This window comes from Candoia aspera, chromosome 2 (genome assembly GCF_035149785.1).
Source record: "Candoia aspera isolate rCanAsp1 chromosome 2, rCanAsp1.hap2, whole genome shotgun sequence".
Taxonomy (NCBI): domain Eukaryota; kingdom Metazoa; phylum Chordata; class Lepidosauria; order Squamata; family Boidae; genus Candoia; species Candoia aspera.
Genome location: NC_086154.1, coordinates 14,140,854 through 14,161,628, shown reverse-complemented (window position 1 = coordinate 14,161,628; position 20,775 = coordinate 14,140,854). Strand labels below are relative to the sequence as shown.

Genomic DNA, 20,775 nt, shown 5'->3' with positions numbered 1-20,775 from the left:
CAGGATCCATCATCATTAGCAACGGGCAGTTGCACTGCCCCAGACAGACCCAGTGCAGATTCTGGGGGTCCTCCTGGACTCACGATTCCTGCTTGAGGAGCAGGTGGCAGTCACGGCCAGGAGGGCCACTGCACAACTCCGTGTTGTGCGCCGGTTACACCCCTTCTTGGATTGGGAGACCCTCCGTTCAGTCACTCATGCCCTAATCATCTCCCACATAGACTATTGCAATGCGCACTACATGGGGGCTACCCTTGAAGAGCATCTGGAACCTACAGCTGGTTCAAAATATATTTATTCCTGCTTTATTTTAAACCACATAGAATCATTCTTTGAGTGAGATGGGCAGTGACTAAATAAATGAATAAAAACCGTCTTTCATCTAAAAATGAGATGAAGCAAAGCTGCTCTGCTGACTATTCATCTACACCAGTTTCAGAAAATTTATTTATGTCATTCATTATTCCCATGATTCTCCTTGATTGCAGATGGTGAAAAAAAGAAAGAATGCAATTATCTAGAAGAAGATGATCTTTTGCTGCTTTGGTTTTATTATTTAGTGAAGGGGATAATTTGTAGCCTCCTCCCCTTTTTAGTGAGCAGAGACCTCACACTCTGCTTTGAGTTAAGTTTAGTGTAACCAGGCAGGGGGAGAATACGAGGTTCTGCACTGTTTAGCAAGGGTTCGGAAGCAAGTTCTCTATTGCAGGCCACAAGCTGGGTCAGATAACGATGTCCAATAGAAACAGCCCCCCTCCCTTAGCAGCCAAGAGTCCTTTTGCATGGTCAAATATTAGCAGACACATTGTCAGCAAGAGTCAGCACTTCAAGGGCCCAGTTCCCTACTGGGCCACATGGTTTCATGTCCTGAGTCCCACCCAGGGCAAAGGGTCTGAGGCCTGTTCTGTAAAAACAGCTACACATAGTTTCAGTCAGGTTTACGAGGCAGGCAAGGATTGGCCTAAGTTGGGGTTTACCCTTCATTGGTCAGCATAATTCAAAGCTGAGAAAGAAGGAAGTAACATTCCACAGAACACATGAAAAGAGTTGATTTCCATGCTATCTTGTTTTGTATTTACAATCAGCTAGTTTTAAAAAAGGGATTAAAATCAGGAGCCCACATTAATTTTCATCATTAGATGCTCCTTGGTGTTCATGTCAGGTCTCAGGATGATGATGTAGCATTTGGGGATAAAGATGCAGCCCAGTAAGCCCAGGCTGGAGGCCAGGATGGAGAAGATCTGCACGGCCACCATGTATTTCCCTTTGGTGCTCAGGTAGGTAGGGACAAAGGAGACCCAAACGCTGCAGAAAACCAACATGCTGAAGGTGATCCACTTGGCTTCGTTGAAGGTCCCTGGCAGCTTCCGAGCCGGGAAAGCCACCAAGAAGCAGATGGCAGCCAGAAGACCCATATAACCCAATGCAGCATAGAACATGGTGACTGAACCTTCGTTGCACTGCAGCAAGATATGTCCTGGTTGGGAATACAGGTCGGCATCTGGGAATGGAGGGGAGATTCCCAGCCATATAATGCAAATGCCCACCTGAACCCCAGAGCAGGACAAGACAATGGAGTTGGCGAGACTCTTCCCCAGCCATTTCCTCATCCTGCTGCCTGGCTTTGTGGCCAGAAAGGCTACCACTACCATGACAGTCTTGGCCAGCAATGAAGACACAGCAACAGAGAAAACAACACTGAAGGCGGTTTGTCGAAGAAAGCAGGTCACTTTCCTGGGGTGTCCAATGAATAGAAAGGGGGTCAAGAAGGAAAGCAGGAGGGAAACCAGGAGAATGTAGGTGAGGTCCCGGTTGTTGGCTTTGACTAGGGGTGTTTCTTGGTATTTAATGAAGATTCCCAGAATGAAGGCAGTGGTTAGAGACAAAAAGGAGGAAAAGAGAGCCAGGAGCAGACCTAAGATTTCTTCATAAGACAGGAAGCTTATAACTTTGGGGACACATTGATCCCGCTTCTTATTGGAATGCTGGTCATCTGGACACTTTCTACAGTGGGCTGCATCTGAAAAACATAAGCAGTTTTTTTTTTTCAACTGGTGATTTCAGTGGTATTCAACAACTCATGATCTATTAACCAAAAGAGGCCAGTTGGATGTAGGTAAAACATTAAGGATTTACTCTGTGTTCCTCCTTTGTCACACCATTTGGTCTTTGTCTAAAAGATTAGTAGGATTGCCTATCCATATAATGTATTTTCTGTAAATGAATTGCCTTTGTGTTTTTCTTATAAATCCTGTTTTCCTAATCATTGCTAAGACCGGATTCCTGCTCTTGGGAACATCCTTACAGACCTCAAATGTAATTGTCATGTTCACTGATTCAATGTAGTTTATACAGTGTAATGTTTCACATGCCATGGTGCTGACATGCATTTCTGTTTGGGAGGGAGCTGCTGTGAGACCTTGTACCAGGCTCAGTATGTGAAATCAGTACAATGGAAAGTGTTTGGGTTATATGCTCTGCTCAAGGACTTTTCCCGGAGACCATCAGAAACCGTTAGGAGCACCTGGGATTGTGGACTTGAGAAGATTCTATGGGGGGAGGGATTTCATTTGCACTGAGGGTTTTTAGTTTGAATTTGGCATGCTTTCATCATTCTCAGCTTTCTCTGTGATCCTGCATACTGTTATTTAATAAATCAGATATCTCTGAATCCCTACTTATGAGTCTGATGGTGTTTTAGAATAGGCAACCATTACAATAATGATCTGCCTTCTGGGGCATTTTGAGAGAAATGGATTGATTACTAGTAGGCTAGGTCCCGTAGCAGGTGGCAGCATTTGACAGACTTTGTTGGGCTTGGGAAGTAAGCAGGATGAGATCCAGGTTGAACTTGGATGGGGCTCCTTCTTTGCTCTGGGGGCATCTACCTTCCTCCGTGGAGATGGTTCCTTCCACACACGGAGAACAGTCGTAGCAGCAAACTGGGGCTCCCTCTCTTGTGAGCTTGGCGTACCCTGGGAGACAACTCTCAGTGCATCTTGAAAAAGGCATTTTCTAAACAGAAAGAAAATCCAGGGAAATCTTAATAAACTCAATCACTCAGCTGGCATTATCATCCTACAACCCTTGGCTCCTTTTTAAGAGCAGGATTTGAAATGAGCAGAAAGAGAAGCTGTCTCAAGCAGGTTCTTCACCAGTGATGGCAAATCTTTTTGGGTCAGCATGTCAAAAATTCAGAAATGCCTAACTTGACTCTGCTGGCATATCATCCTCTCCCCACCCTGAATAAAAGGGAAGCAATTCTTTACATATTAATTTATTTTTAAAAAATACCATCCAATTTTGGGCAGCCAAAAGGGCTGAGATGGGATAGGAGGGTGGGGAGAGTTGCAGTGCCTTTTGTTTGTTCAGTTTCTTTGGTAACTCAGACAGGGAGAATAGTTGTTCTCAGGTGTTGGTGCACACTGGCATATCACCCAAAACGTTGTGGTGTGTCTCCTTTGATACCCGTGCCATAGGTTTGCCATCACTCTTCTTGACCTTCAGTACTAAAGAATCAAAAGTCTAAATTCCTGTTACATCCAGTTCTTAAAACACAAGAAATGTACTATCAAGGTCTTTTCTCTCTCTAAGATTTTTTTTTTCAATAACTCATTTTCAACATCACTTCATTTGGTGAAAATTCCCCGTACTAATCTCATTTCAGCACGATTTGGTCTCAGAATATGCTCAACATTCATGAAAGGCTGATGGCTCCTGTGGCTGGGCATCTTTAGCCAACAGTTTCTGTCCTTCCAGGAAGCGGCAGCAAGTGCTTTGGACTTCAAGTCCTATCAGTGTCAGCTCAATCAGTACTAGTAAAAAGTGGCTGGAAAAGTAGTCCAAAGCGGGGAAGGCAGAAGGTTCCTTGCTTCATTCCTGGTAGGACAGCATCTCCAATAACTTCCTCAAGTCTCTGCCTTATTCTAATGTGTTTCTTTGAATCTCAGCTTAGAGGTAGGCTCCAGCACCAAAAGAGCCATGGTTAAGATGCCCTAGAATAGGTCCCTCCTATGTGAAAGGGCTTTGCTAGCCTGCTTACCTTCTTTGCAGGCTGCCAGATGCATTGAGCTGACCTACCACACAATTTCCCACATTTCCCTTTTGGCATTCCCACATTCAGCAGTAGACCTTTTGAGGTTCAAGAGAAATAATAGAGTGTCCTTCTATTCTATATACCCTCAGCACAGACCATCCATTGTTGTGGCCAGGCTGGTAAGCTGCAAACTCAGATGAACATAGGTGATCAGGAAAGTGATACCACCCCCACCCCCAAACAAGCATCCTTAGCTACCTGGTGAAATGAACTTGGCCATATGATGGCCCTCTGATCGATGGAGAGCTTGACTTCGGAAGAGGCCTCCCTTTCTATCTTTCCGATTGTCACCCCAGCAGCAGTTTTGTTGGGAAATACTGCCCAGTCCATGATGTCGAAGTCAGTAGCAGGATCTCCATTCTCATCCAAATAAACATCATCCTCAGTAAGATTGTAAAGCTGGAAGTTTCTTAGGAACGGATGAAGCTAGAAAGACATGGAGAATCACCCCTAAGTAAAACTGGGCTACTTCAGCTCAGTTTCTCTTTATCCAGTGTTTGGGAGAACTCTAGTTAAGGGTTTACTCTTGATGTCCTTTATGTCTATCAAAAGTTCTCTGACCTGCTCTGTTTTGTGAAATCGTTACTCTGAAGTCACAAAAATATTTTGACTCCAGCAACCGATGTTGTATAACATGACTATCTCACTAGGGCTGTTTCCCTACTATTGGTGTAAAATTCCAACCTCTCCCTGTGCTCAGCAAAAACGCCCATCTCCCAAATTTGCTTGTAGGCAACATCAACTTCACCTCAGCCTTGGACAGTCTGGAGAAGCCTAGTGCTGAATTGTTTTATTTCCTTGGGTGCATCTTTGAATGCAATCTTCTTGCCTCTCCTCCACTGTGCAATTGTTACCCCCCACGTCCTACTTTTGGCCATGTCATCTTCTAGAAGGAAACATCTAGCTATCTGTGTGCAGCAGGAAAAACAAGTTTGGCTGCAGCATCTATCTTGGGGACATTTCTGATTTGTACCATTTCACCTTTGCAGTGCTTCAGCTTTGCGTAAATGTCCTTCTTCTGTGTTTTAAGTTTAGGATCTTGTGGTACTGAATATGGGGGGCAGACCGGAAGGTGAAGTTGACTACTGTTACAGAAAATCCATGAAATGGACACAAAGTCTTTGGATTTGGAAATGTGTGTGAAAGTGCTTTTCTGGGCCTTTCCTTACTTGCACCTAAGCCTGTCAGAAACCAGCCTTGGCAATCCTCTTTTTGCGCCTTGTCCCCACCACACTGCCTTCATCTCTTCTGCAGCTCTTGAGTGAGAACGCCTCAGGTGAACCTCAGGTGCACCACCTAAAATTTGTGTTTTTGGTGAGTAAGAGCAGCAGACGATGGAAGGTAGTAGATGTGGTCAATCGGAATAGGATATTGACCATTTCAGGCTGAAGTGGATATGCTCCTTCTGCACTGGTCACTGGACAGCAGTTGCCCTTCTGCTGTTGTCTGTCTAAATAGTCAGACCCAGCGGCTGTGGTGCATGGTCCAACCGAGCTGCACAATAGTGGTGGCCAAACCTACATGCCCCTCTAATGTTGAAAAGACTATGCCCTCCTAGGAGGGGCAACCATGCTTTGAGGCTTGATGATATCAAAAAGGGAGGAATGATTGGGAGGTAGAAACACATGGGAAATCGGCAAAGTTAAAACATCCAGTTTGGAAGAGGAGACACATCCTAAGAGACACTTCTATCCTGATCTTGGTTTTTGTTTCGATACAGCTAAGAGCTGGGTGTAGAAGAAGGGCCACACAAGGAGGCCAGAGATGACAGATAGCCCTGCTGCCAGACCTGCCCCATTCCAGCTGCTGTGCAATGATTGGAGGATGTACATTCCTTTGACTGATTATGCTCTGAAAATGGAAGGCAGCAAAACCAGAGAGGTTGCTTCCTTTTTTAGATGCTGGGGATGCAGAAACACAACAGGCCATTTGGAAGTTCACAAAAATAGAAGAATAAACAATAGAAATAAAAATAAAATTAAAATTAAAAAAAAATAGAAGAGTAAAAGAGCCAGTTTGGTCTAGTGGTTAAGGGGCTGGGCTAGAAACCAGGAGGGGCAAGACTTAAATTTATTTGTTTGTTTGTTTGTTTTTCAAATTTGTATCACTGCCCATCTCCCCCAAAAGGGGGAGCTAAAATTATAGACCAATATCACTATATTGATATATGTATGTATGTGTGTGTATGTGTGTGTGTACACGCACACACACACACACACACACAGAATATCACAATATCACTATTGAATATAGTGACTATATATACACTATTGAATAATGACTATAAACTGTTTACAGAGATTTTAGCAGACAGATTAAAGAGAATTCTTTAATGTGAGATACAAAAGAGAAACAGACAAGGTTGTCCATTATCACATCTGCTGTTAATCTTAGTTCTAAGAAGTACTGAGCAGAGATAAAAGGTGAGTTGAGAAGAAACCAGGAGACTGGGAGTTCTAGTCCGGCCTTAGGCATGAAAGCCGGCTGGAGGAAACAAATGTCATGACAGTATATCATCTTTTGGTCTTTCTGGGTTCTACAACTTGTTACCTCGTCACTTCATGAACCCAAGAGGTGGTGATGGGAAGGGCTGAGAGAAAAGATTGGGCTACAAATTCTAAGACTTAACTTTGAAAGGAGGAGAAAGAGCCAGGAAAACGTATCACTGTCAAGTCCTAAGTGAGAGGACCAACAGAGAAGAAAAAGTTGCTGCACAATGATTAGGAAGCTGCAGTCTAAAGCTGACCTGGGTGTCCTCTGAAGACCCTGGAAAGGGCACAGACTTCACATCCTCTTAAGGCGGCAGGGCAGGAACTGAGGAAAAGTTCCCTGACCTAGAATCTAAATCAGGCCCATGTTGGATAGTCAAGAAACTTGATGGTTTCTGTAACATCCTGGTGCTGATTTATTTTGCAAATAAGGAAAGAGCCTTCCTCTTCACTCCTTCTTCTCCCACCTTCCCAAACCAGCACATCTCTTCACTTTGGAGGATCTAGGAGCAGAGTCTCTCCTTTCTTTCTCTCCAAACCTCCACATTTGGTCAGAACAAACACCCAAACTTGGGCAATTGCTGCAGGGACTATCCCACCTCATGTCCAACGCTGCCCATTTTTAAGAAATACGAAAGAATTTAATGGGGATCATTAGCAGACATTCAGAGAAAAGTCTTACTTGCCATGGCTGTACCTCCAGGGGAATGAGATGGTCTCCAACCCTGATTCTCCTCCGGGTCAGGTGGGAGGAAGAGACAGCATGGAGGACTCTGGCCACAGCCTGGATTGAAGTGGAAATACTGGAGGCGTCCTCAGAAAGAATTCTGGCAACCACATCACGGGGAGGGATTTCCCAGTTCTCTGTTTCTGTGCATCTTTTCCACACTTTCTTAGATAAAATAAGGTGTGAAGAGGAACACTGAAATGCTGTCTCCCCAAACTTCTCACTGGCAGAGAAATAGGTATTAAAATCATAATTTTGTGTCCTCTTGTTTGCCAGAGTTAAGAAAGATAACAAAAGGTGTTTATGCTGGAGATCCATCAATTGATAAAAAAACCTCACAGATATGTCTGACAAAGTTGTTGCAATCCACACTTTCTCCCCAAACTCTTTTTTAGCTTTTTCAATTTTCAGTATTAGCACTGCTAGCATTAATGTGGCCTGAAAGTCCAACTGACAAACAATAACTTTTACGTCACTGTTGCTAAAATATAAAAGGAAATCCTTTCTTTTCTCTCTATTTAGCACTGAGACACTTTCTGAGAAGGCAACACAAACCCCTTTCTTGATGGCCACAAGCTCAAAGTTTCTTCTAAACTTTTCTCCGCTTTCATTTTCCAGAGCAAAGAGGCTGATCCACGTCCATCGGAAATGCAGGAGGAGCTTGACAATTGCCAAGTGAGGAGGCTCTTGTTTTGGACTCACCCGGTAGAAAAAAGGAAAATACTGTTTTTGCTCAGGAATGTGGCTGATGACCCCATAATTGACCTACAATGACATGGAAAAGTTGGGTTATTGTCCCGATTTCAAAGAAAAAAAATCAGTGCTTAAACCTAAGGCACTTTCCCCACAGCAGAGAATTTCTTCACACCTAGCCTTGACTTTTGCTGTGTCTCACTTGTCTGCCTTCTCATTGGTAGCTACCTACATTCTATCCAAGGTCAAAGCAGTAGAAGACTAGTAGATTTTATACACCTTGGACAGTGCCAGAACAAAGTGCAAAATGCTACTAATATGCTGTTCAGCTAAATGTGTCTTGTGGATTGGGGAGTTTGAACATTATGGGAAATCTGTAGAAAAAAGATTTCAGGGAACCTGTATTGTCTTTAGGGGTAAGTGGGGACAGACCCTCTTAAAGGGATCTTTCCCCTCTTTTTCCTCCACAGCAATCCTCCGGCTCCCTTGGATGTGGTTGGAATACGGGGGACCATACATTTTTGTCCTCCACTCTCTTGGAGGGAAGTCAGGTGATTGGAGTGACTGGAAGAGAGAGAAAAGAGGCAGGGGAGGGATTGCCGGTGGGACGCAAATATCACGGAGAGAGTAGGATGGGAGCGCTTCAGCTGAGATGTGGAAAAAGGCCTTTAGTCAGAATCCAGTTCAGCAATTCAAAAGCAAAACTGGGGGACTCCACAATGCCAGTGTAATTTTCAAAAAAAATAATTTGCGTACCGATGCCTGAGACAGAAAAAATATGTGCCTACTTTATGGAAACAATGCTATTTAACCTGACCTTTAAGCTCAATCATCTGACTGATTTTATTTGGTGAAACCTACCAGTTCCACCTTCTAAATATCTGGAGATGTTACAAAATGGAATTAACTGCAATGCCCATTCATACCTGTGGGATTTTGTAAATGCCCAACATAGTGGTAACATCATGAAAGAGCTCAGAATGGGTTCCTTCAAGCGCTGCCAGCAGATGTTTGGGTGTTCCGCAACTGTAGTTTGGGACATTCTCCTGCCCTGTTGACAGCAGGTCCATCATGGCCTCATAGGTCATTCTTGCATTGAAAAAGTTCTCATAGAGGTTGTAGCCCAGGGTGATGTTGGGCAAGAGCCTTGGATTCTGGTTGATCTCATGAATGGCAAAGAGGAAGGGCAGGATATGGGAGAAGCTCATACTTTTTATACTGCAAGATAAGAGATATTAAAAGGCCTTCATCTTCAGTTTGGATTTTCATCTTCAGTTTATAAAATGAAGTGGATTCTTTTCTTATGGCTGTACTCTGGATAGTAGAAATCCACACTTTTAATTTTGTGGAATGTTGATGTAATGGATCACCTTAAAAAGATACAAACTGATCTAATGAAGATTAGTACATCAGTACATTAGTAAATCTACAGTAGATTCGTAGGTCTTCATCTCATGAATGGCGAAGAAGGGCAGGAGTTTACCTGAAGGCCAGTCTCACTACATTGGAAGACAGGAAATGTAATCAGACATCCTTTGCTCAGTGAAACAATACCAAATCCCTGACCATTTATTTCCAGGGCTTTTCTAGGTCACAAAATTTTCTGGATGTTCTCATTAGATCACAGTTTCATTGACACCCCTGGGAGCTTCTTCCCAAGACAAATAGCAGGAAGAAATGCTGTTATATCAGGCTCAAGGTGATCCTCACCAGAAGCTCTAGAGCTGATCCAAACCACTGTTTTCTCTAAATGATGCCTTAGAAGAAAACACCTCCAGCAAAATTAATACTTTTACATGAAAGATCCAAATGGGTACAACTGCACCAGGTACCTCAGCAACCAGATGCATTTGTGTAAAATTACCTTTCAAAACCCATCCCCAACACTACAAAGAAGTTTCTACAAAATATATTTAAAGGAAATATTCTGGCAAAAACTTACATGTTCCCATTTGCATGCTTCTATTCAAAAGGTTCTCCTGTGGTCCTCTTTCATACGTGTTTGGGCCAGTTGCTACAGCAGACTTAACTTGGTTACTGAATTTTCGGGAATTTGCTCAATGCCCTGAATCACAAACCTACGAAAGGGTTTGTTTTTAAAATAGGGTTCCTAACCTTCGTAGTGAGAGGCATAAAAGGCCAGGCAGACGACAGATCATCTTAAGGAAAGTCAATCTTTGTGGTCACTTAGAGGTAGCACTGATCTGACTGCCCTTAATAACAATAATCTCCCTGTCACCAGCAATCAAACGTATGCGGTAGTTACTCCCCCCAATTTTACACAGCTAGAAGTTCCCATGGCTACATGAGGCTTCAGCCTGTCATGCTGTAATGTTCTCTCTTTGGCTGTTCCTTATGGAAGATAAAGAAAGATCTGTTCCAGAATAATATCCTGGGTGATCTGGGTGGATTGAGACACTCCAGCTTGCCCCACGTCATTGGCCATTTGATAAGGAGATTCAAATAACTCTGATCTCTCCAGTCCCAGAACATCTCACTGACCTCCTGAGCACCTGATATACAGATCAGGAAGGCATGGCATAGGTAGGACATGGCATTGGCAAGACAGTGCGACAAGGCTGTCTGTTTTCCCCTTATTTATTCAGACTAGGTGCTGAATTGATACACTGTGGTCAGGGAAGCTGGATTGGAAGAAGATGAGCATAGTTTTAAAATGGGAGGAAGATAGATCAAAAACCTGTGCTTTGCTGCTGATGAGAAAATGCAAAGGATCTGCAAGCTCTCGTAATAAAAGTCAAGGAACACAGTGAAAACATGGGATTAAAATTAACATATAAAGAAGACCAAACTAATGAAAACAGATAGAACAACCAGACAATGAAGAAATCGAAGTGGTGGATAGCTTCTGCCTTTTAGCATCAACCGTCAACAGTAAAGGAACAAACAGTCAAGACATACACCACAGAATAGCTTGAAAGAGCAGCCACAAAGTCCTTGGAAAATATAAAATACCACGATGTGCTTATACCTACAGAGATCAGAATTCTGCAAGTCACGGTATTCCTTGTGACACACAATGCAAGTGAAAGTTGGACTTTGAGGAAGCAGGATAGGAAGAGTGTTGCCCTCCTGAACTTTGGTGTTGGTGAATACTGCAGGCAGTCAAGAAAACAAGCCAACAGATCATCAAACAAATCAACCCAGACTTCTCCCTTGAGGGACAAATGACCAAGCTCAAACCATCCTACTACAGGCATGTTATGCGATGACCTGGCTCTCAGGAGAAGACTCTAACGCTGGGAAGGGTGGAAGGAAAGAGAAGAGGAAGATGGCCAGCAGCAAGATGTATAGGCTCAGTTTGAGTGGCAATGAAGGTACCAGGCTGAGAGAACAAGGTCTGTTGTCATCGGCTTGGCCTTCCTTATCGCTCATCACAGTCTCGGTTTTTCCTTCCGGTCCTTGGGCTTCATCCCTAGAACTTGCCGATCATTTGCTTTTGCTTTAACACCCTTGCACTGCTGGATTCTTAACTGTTTCGCTTAGTTACTTTCAGTGACTTAGAATTGGTCCTTTTAGGGCTCCGTCTCAATGTACCTTCGGCAGACAATAAGATTTTACTTCCTATTTTGTCTTCTTCTCAGAGGGTATAGAAATATATCCTATAACATTTCTGTAGTGAAATAACGATATCTTTTCAACGAGAATGGCTATTGTCTTACATGCAAAAACTTCTATGCTATTTGTAGTTTTACATTTCATATTCGTTATAACCAACTGCTATAACCTTGCAAGGATTCTGTAGTTCTCGGCTATTAATATTCATATTAAACTTTTTGTTACTTTCAGCATAATTTGGAAGCAATTTTTATATGAGCAGGTGGTGCATTTTAGTTTGAATGTTAGATTACACGGGTCATTGACTGAAATAAAGTACATGAAAGAATATTATAGAAGTAGGATATCACAGCCATATCATCAGATCGGTAACACATTTTATACGTCAACGATTGTAAAAGTAACCACTTAATAAAAAGGAGCTGAAATAGAAAAACTAAAAGCCAATTGTTGAGGACTGTGCTGACCAGCCCAGGAGAGGGAAAAGATGGATGAATGGATAGATGGATGGATGGTTGGGTGGATGGATGGATGGAGATGATAGACAGATGATAGAAAGATAGAAAGACAGAGATGATTGATAGATAGATGATAGATAGATATAGATAGATAGGTAGGTAGGTAGGTAGGTAGAGATAGATAGAGATGAGAGATACAGTTAGATCACAGTAGACATAGAGACCATTGTAGGGAATGCCATCTGCTAAAAGGACGTTTGGTGACTCTCCCTGGTATCCCAGAGAGTCCACCAAGGCCACACAACCCTTTAGCCTTTTCCTTAAACCAAATAGGAGAAAAAAGGATGAGCAGATCAAGAGTGCCCAGCTACCAGGAAACAGGAATAACTCCTTCTTGAAAAGAAGGGAGTGGAAAGGATAAAATCAAATAGCATGGTTAAGTACACATCAGCAATTACCTTTTAAACCTATTTCTTGGGGGCAAGGAAAAAATGTACGGGTGGAATATTGTACTGCATGTAGATATCATTCCACTAAGCAGGAAGTCTCCAGACTTGTAGTAAGTAATCATGCTTTCTTCTTCATTTTGTACATTCAATAAACATTTGGTCTTCAACGTCCCACAAGGAAGATGGGACACCAAGAGAAGCAGAAGCAGCCGCAGCACCCGGGATTTCATATTTCGTTATCTATTTTTATTTTGAATTTGGTCACCACCCGTCTCAGCCAAAGAGCGACTCTGGACTCATAGTGGAGATCTGCTACCGTTTCTGAGACAAGCGCCACTGTCTTTGGTCTCCAAGCTGTCTAAGGAGAAGCACAATTCTCTCGGCAAAGAGCACAGCAACACTGACTTTGTCAAGGGAGACGAAATGCAGCCTGGCACGTTGAAGGGGCAGCATTGACTTTCAGACTTGCACAGTCCTTCCTACAGGTGCCCCATCATATGCTCTCCGTTTGTCAGCCTTCCAAGTTAGACCAAACAAGAAACATGAGCAGATGAGCTAATTCTCCTTTATCTTTACCTTTTACATTAACAGAATCTTGCAAGCCGGAACATACAAATCTCCCCCGTCTCATTTGCAGCCCGAGAAACGAGGGAGGCTCCCTTCTGAGCCTGTGGCTCTGCCAACTACCAGCTGTGGGCGATGCCCTCTCTTATCTGACCATTCCCTGCACAGCAACTCCTTGCCCCATCTCTCAAGGTCTTTCCCATATACAATTACACATTATGAAGATTTTATATGAGAAGATGCCAAATATTTATCAAGCTGCTTGATTGGGAGTTTCTAAGTATTCCTTATTATGGTTTCAAGGATGGCTGGGAACTGGGGAGGGTGGGCATCCCATAGGCCCTGCTGGAAATAGAATAAATTACCATGGTTTCAATAATTATAAAGGGAGATAGAATCACAGTAGACTCTCGGTATGATTTGATCTGCAGATGCCCAGCTAGAGAAACACTTTTTTGTTACCATGGTCATAATTCCAGTTGGATTATTCCATCAAGGGAACAGTTCTGAAGGTCTAATTTCCTTTTACTCACCCAACTTATTCTAGTGAGAGCACTGGAATTCCTTCCCACCCTGTCCTGGTAGGGATGAGACCCCTTCCTACATTCAGGTCAGATATCCCAGAATCAGTACTGTATATGCAGTATGGGAGATGACCTGACCAACCATCAGAGGTCACCTGTTACCAAGTCTTTCTTCTGCAAAAGAGAAGACCACTAACATTTACGGTATGTCTGTGCTCACCATGAAAACTAGGCCCATTCCCACAAGTGTTGATATAGGACAAGGCAGAGTGCATGTCCTTTTGGCTCAGTGGGTAAATTTGGAAGTTTGAAACTAATCAGGCCATTATGGCATGACTAGTATGGAGGACATCTCAAGCCCAAAATCTGTATTTCTTGGAGGACTAAAGGCCTTCTCCTACCTTTGTCTAACTATGGCAGAATCACTCCCCAGCAATGCTAACTTCCCCCGTGTCTCTTGAATAATAGATTTATATTACAGGCAGATAGATTCTGACCTTGGATCTTGAAAGGAGCAGGCTTCCCTTCGTCAGATGCAGTTTATCAAATGCTAGGCAAATATTGGTCTGGAATGTGGTTTAATTTGGATATCTGCACTAACTATGTATCTATGTTGGATTCCAGAATCTCAATGGCCCCCACCAACTTTAAAGTTCTATGGGGTGACCTCACACCTTCCTGGGCATCCACGAAGAAAAAAGAATGGCCCATCTCTAATGGTCAACCTTTAGCAGCTTTGACTTACAGTATATCCTTAAAAGCCATTAAAAACCCATGAGCTGTATTCACACAGTACAATGGAGACAAGAGAGGATACTAAGCGAAAAGACTAGCAACCCAACTAATTCTCTCCAACCCCCCTTCCCATCAACTTCACTCTATTGTCACTGCCAGTGTCTCATGGAGCTGGTTTCATTTCTTACTGGTTGGGAAAAGGCAATGGTAAGCCACTCCTGTATTTTATCAAGAAAACCACATGGATAGTCTGATTGAGACTATAGTGGCAGATAATGGGCTCTTCAGGGTGAAGGCCAGTCAATATGCAATTGAGGAAGACCTGAGGATCCTTCAGAGTACTAGTAGTGCTTATGACATGGCTGGATTAAAGCTTTCATGACACCTAGTTGCTGACGTTGACACGTGGAAAAGAAAAAGTGAGGTTGCACAGTCAGAATTACAAGGGAAACATGGCATATATCAAGTATGAATATGGGAAATCTCAACACAGTGAAAGATGAAATGAATCAATTACACATTGACCTGCTAGGCATCAGCAGATTGAAATGGACAGGAATTGGACTCCTTCAGTCAGGAGATCCTACTCAGGACAAGAAAGAAACAGGAAGGAAGGGCATTGCCTTCGTAGTCAGGAAGAATAGACCAAAGATAGCATGTGGGTACAAAGCTGAGATTGTAGACCTTCTAACTGAAATATGCAACCTGTCTCTACACACAGCCGCTGCGGTTGAGGATTCGAAGGTGGCCTCCATAACTCTCATGTCTAAGGAGGGTTCACAGGGAGATCTCGGAAATTATAGGCCTGCAGCTTAATATCTGTTGCAGAGAAGAAGAGTGGGAACTGCTGTTATGGATAAAATTACCAGACATTTGGAGACACAGGCCTTGCTCAAAATACCCAGCATGACTTCACTAAGGGACGGTCCTGTCTAAGTAATCTACCAGTTCTTTGAGGGTGTTAATAGATATGTGAATAAAGGCAAGCCAGCATACGTAATCTCCTTAGATTTTCAAAAAGTCTTTAAATGAAGTCCCTTATTGAAGACTTCTCAGGAAGCGTAAGAGCCACGGGCAGGTCTTCCTGTGGATAAGCAACTGGCCAAAGAGGAGAAAACAAAGGGTAGCGGTAAATGGACATTCCTCCCAATGGGGGGATCCCCCAGGGCTCTGCCCTAGGACCGGTGCTTTTTTTGGCATCTACAGAAAGGATTGGGAACTGGGCATGACCAGTGGAATAGCCAGGTTTGCTGATGACACTACATTGTTCAGAGTAGTAACAATAATAAGGTACTCCAAGCAGAGAACTCCCCAGGATCTCTGCACATTAGGGAGTGGGCATCAAAGTGGCAGGTGTCATTCAACATGGACAAGCGTCAAGGGACGCGCACGGGTGCCAAAAATCCCAACCACTCCTACAGACCGATGGAACCAGAGCTAGCAGTGACTCCTGTGGGAAACGATCTTGGAGTAGTACTGCACAGTTCAGTGAAGGCAGCAACACAGGATGCATCCACTGTAGAAAAGTCCATCGCATGTTAGGGGTGTTAAGAAACAGTAATGTGAGTAGAGACGCCCCCATCATAATGCCCCTGTGGAAATCAATGGTCCCATCGCATCTGGAATACTGTGTGCAGTTCTGGTTGCCACGTCTCAGAAAGGATCCAGGGGAGCTAGAGGAGGTTCACGTGAGGGCAACCAAGGTCATCACCAGCTGGAACAGCTTCCCTGTGTGGAAAGGTTGCAACATGTTGGGCGTTTTAGCCCAGAAAGGTGGCGACTGAGAGGGGAGATGATCCAGGCAAACACAATTATGCATGGTGTGGATAACGTAGGCAAGGAGGAGCTATTTCCCCTTCCCAAAACACTAGAATCAGAGGTCACCCAATGAAATTGAATGCTGCAAGAATCAGGACAGACAAAGCGAAATGTATTTTTTACATAACACATAATAAAATGTTGGAATTTGCTACCACAAAATGTGCAGCTGGCTACCAGCTTTGCTGGCATCAAAAAGCGGTTGGACCAGTTCATGGAAGCCAAGGGGATCAATGGCTATTAGCCCTGCTGGCAGCGGGATTGCCTCTGAAGGACATCTCCTGGGAGTGGAGAGGGTTTCCTTGTGCAGTTGGTTGACCGCTGTGAGAACAGACTGATTGCCTAGATGGGCCAGGGTCCGATCCAGCAGGGCATTGCTTATGTTCATGTGTTGTTATGACAACACTTTACTATGATGGTATTCCAAGTCTATGCCCCATACATTGATACAGGAGAAGAGGAGGCCTAAATTTTCATCCAATCTGAAAATGAGATTGGGCAGAGCTGCTTATAATGCTTTCTCTAAATTGTTTCAGAAAATACATTAACGTTAGTGATATTTATTTATGGGTTTGTTTTTCAAATTTCGTCACCACCCATCTCACTCAAAGGGTGACTCTGGGCAGTTTACAATAAAACTGGAATAAATAAAGACTTAATTCCAATAAAAACAATATTCTTAAACAAAAATATAAATATAAAATCCAAGAGAGAGATGTTAAACTTTCTTAAGTTAAATTCATTTAATTCATGGGAGCCTCTTCAAGGCGCTAACCATGCCAAGGATTGATTACCCCTCTTCTCACCCCAAGAGAGGTGGCAGACCCAGGCCTTCACCCCTTTCCAGAAGGCGGGGAGAGTAAGGGCCTTCCTCACCTCTGGGGGAAGAGTATTCCATGGAGGGGGGGGGCACAGCAATGAAGGCTGTCTTCCTGGGCCCCAGCAATAGCCTGTCTTTCATGGACAGGATCCGTAACATGCCTTCTCTGCGTGATTGGGAGGGATGGGTCAATGTAATGGGGATGAGATTAGTGATAACTAACACCTTGAATTGGACCCAGAAGCAAACTGGCACCCAGTGAAGCTCCTGCAGCAAAGGGTAGCCCATGTCATGAGTACTGATGGCGAGCTGGAAGGGGCCTCTATCCAGGGGGGAAAACGCATGCGTAGTACTGAGGAATTAAGCAGCCATTCAAAGAGACACAGATCAGGCCCGCCTTAACTTTTGGGGTTTATCTGTCTGGGTTTTTCCCACGCTTCTTCAGTTTGTTAGGATTCTGTTTTATGTAGCAGTAATAAACACTAGAGACCTACTCCTCGTCTCAGCGTGATTCCTGACTGTTAGGACAGCCCTGTATAAAGCAAATTGCAATAGTCTATATGGGAGATGACTGGGTATGAGTGAGTGACTGGAGGGCTTCCTGATTTCTGTAACTGACACACAACATGAAGCTGAGCAGAGGCCCTCCTGGCCACAACTGCCACCTGCTCTTTGAGGACCCCCAAGTTCCTCTCTGGGTCTGTCTGGGGCAGTGCAACAACAGAACCAAAGATGGTAAATTCCCAGATACAGAGGAACCCTGTTATGGAGATCACAGGCGAGGAAGGAGGAGGAGCCTTCCAGGGGGGAAAACGCACTCACAGTGTGGGTTCTTGGGTGCCATATATTTTATATTACCAAAAATATATACCATAGATTTGATATTGCCATATATTTTATATTACCAGAAAGTAAGTTATACAAAAAACAAAAAGGACCCAAACCAAGAGCCCTCATTGTTTTTCACTATCAGATGCTCCTTGGTGTTCATGTTAGGTCTCAAGATAATGATGTAGCATTTGGGGATAAAGATACAGCCCAGTAAGCCCAGGTTGGAGGCCAGGATGGAGAAGATCTGCACAGCCACCATGAATTTCCCTTTGGTGCTCAGGTAGGTGGGGACAAAGGAGACCCAAACGCTGTAGAAAACCAACATGCTGAAGGTGATCCACTTGGCTTCATTGAAGGTCCCTGGCAGCTTTTGGGCCAGGAAAGCCACCAAGAAGCAGATGGCAGCCAGAAAGCCCATGTAGCCAAGGGCAGTGTAGAACATGGTGACTGAGCCTTCATTGCATTGCAGCAGGATCTGTCCTGACTGGGAATGTAGGTCAGCATCTGGGAATGGCGGAGAGATTCCTAGCCAGATGATGCAGATGCCCACCTGAACCCCAGAGCAGGACAAGACAATGGAATTAGCCAGACTTTTCCCCAGCCATTTCCTCATCCTGCTGCCTGGCTTTGTGGCCAGAAAGGCCACCACTACCATGACAGTCTTGGCCAGCAAGAAAGACACGGCAACAGAGAAAACAACACTGAAGGTGCTTTGTCGAAGGAGGCAAGTCGCTTTCTTGGGGCGACCAATGAACAGCAGGGAGGTCAAGAAGGAAAGCAGGAGGGAGACCAGGAGAATGTAGGTGAGGTCCTGGTTGTTGGCTTTGACTATGAGAGTTTCTCGGTATTTAATGAAGATTCCTAGAACAAAGGCAGCGGTTAGGGACAACCCAAGTGCAAAGAGAGTCAGGATGAGACCCAACATTTCTTGATAAGAAAGGAAAATTATCATCTTGGGGACACATTGATCTCGCTTCTTATTGGAATGCTGGTCATCTGGACACTTTTCACAATGGGCTGCATCTGAAAAGCAAGCAGTTGTTTTTTTAGCTAGTGAATTCAGTGGTATTCAGCAGCTGAGGACAAACTGACCCAAGGGGACAGGTGGGTATACATAGAGCAGTAAGGATTTCCTCTGTATTCCCTCTTTGTCAAGCTGATCGGACTTTGTTAAAAAATTGGTCATATTGGTCTCTTCCTTCTGCCTATGTTCTGCCTACATGGTGTGCCTGCACTTGGCCTCTCCTCCTGCGAAGAAGCCATTAGCTAGCTTTGCCTCTCTCTATCTTGCCTTTCCTGTAAATAATTCTCCTCTCTGCTATACACCCTGATTTTTACCAATCCAAAGTCAGGTTCCCACTCTCTAGAACACAACTTTCGGTACATCTTGAAAAAGGCACATTCTAGACAGAAAGAAAATCCAGGCAAATCTTAATGAACCCACTCACTGAGCTCCTTGGCATCTTTCTGAAAGCAGGATTTGCAATGAGCAGAAAGAGAAGCTGCCAAATGTCTAAATTCCTGTTACATCCAGTTCTTAAAACACAAGCATATACAATCAAGGCCTTTTCTAAGTCTAAGATTTTTCCCCAGTAACTCATTTTCAACATCACACTCTTTTGGTGAAAAATTCCCAGGATTAATCTCATTTCAGCATGATTTGGTCCCAGAATACCCTCAACGTTCATGAAAGGCTGTGGTTGGGCATCTTTAGCCAACAGTTTCTGTCCTTCCAGGAAGTGGCAGCAAATGCTTTGGACTTCATGTCTTGTCACTGTCAGCTCAAATACTACTAATACAAAATGGTTGGAAAAGTAGTCCAAAGCAGAGGATGCAAAAGGTTCCTTGCTTCATTCTTGGTAGGACAGCATCTCCCATAACTTCCTGGAGTCTCTGTCTTATTCTAATGCATTTCTCAACTTCCTACAAGCTCAGTCTAGATGTAGGCTCCAGCACCAAGGAGGTCATGGGTAAGGTGCCCTACAATAAGTCCTCCTATGTCAAAGGGCTTTGCTAGCCTGCTTACTTTCCTTGCAGGCTACCAGATGCATTGAGCTGACCTACCACACAATTTCCCACATTTCCCTTTTGGCATTCCCACATTCAGCAGTAGACCTTTTGAGGTTCAAGAGAAATAATAGAGTGTCCTTCTATGTGCCCTCAGCACAGACCATCCATTGTTGTGGCCAGGCTGGTAAGCTGCAAACTCAGATGAACATAGGTGATCAGGAAGGTGATACCACCCCCACCCCCAAACAAGCATCCTTAGCTACCTGGTGAAATGAACTTGGCCATATGATGGCCCTCTGATCAATGGAGAGCTTGACTTCTGAAGAGGCCTGTCTTTCTATATTCCACTTCCAGTTCCACTTCCTAAACTATCTGGAGATTTTGCAAAATTGAATTAACTTCCATGTCCATTCGTACTTGTGGGATTTTGTAGATGCCCAGCGTAGTTGTCACATGTCAGCAGGCCTTGCACTGGCTCCCTAATAGCTTCTCATTGCAATTCAAAGTGTAAGTTCATGTCCTGCCATTTTCATGAGATAAGGGAGGTGGTGGCTCATAAGCTGGCCTTCTCAGTGGGGGCCCCTCCGCTTCGAAATACGTCCCACAGCAGATGCTTTCTTGTGTTACTGTTGTGAGGAATCTGGTCCCGTGCGTTAGACACCAAAGCCTTTGGAGACAGAAGCAACAAAGCATACTTGATTGGAATGCGCTTACAATGATCACTGGGTTGCTTGCCAGCATGGGAGGGAGCCCTGAGTGCAACGCTTCTACAGATTGATTGTGTTTGGTCAATCACATTTGAAACAGAAAGTTAAAAGAACTAATAGAGTCACACTGCAGCCCTCCTTTTGGAATGTGTGAGAAAGGATGAAAGTCATTTTGATTTGACTACCACTCAGATCAATCAATCAATCAATCAATCAGTCAGATATTTTATTTACTTTCAATAGATTTCCAAAGTTAGTTAGAACAGACCAAGGGAATA

General features: G+C 43.8%; 1 protein-coding gene across 1 annotated transcript; it reads right to left on the bottom strand.

Moving 5' to 3' along the window:
* Positions 1-1,109: 1,109 nt before the first annotated feature.
* LOC134489903 (vomeronasal type-2 receptor 26-like) lies at positions 1,110-9,213 on the bottom strand. The gene is made up of 6 exons (XM_063292775.1): positions 8,932-9,213; positions 8,438-8,569; positions 7,868-8,077; positions 4,295-4,522; positions 2,889-3,015; positions 1,110-2,020 (listed from the first exon to the last, which is right to left on the bottom strand). Exons 1-6 carry the CDS (start codon positions 9,211-9,213, stop codon positions 1,110-1,112), a joined length of 1,890 nt encoding a protein of 629 aa, XP_063148845.1.
* Between the last annotated feature and the right edge of the window lie 11,562 nt (positions 9,214-20,775).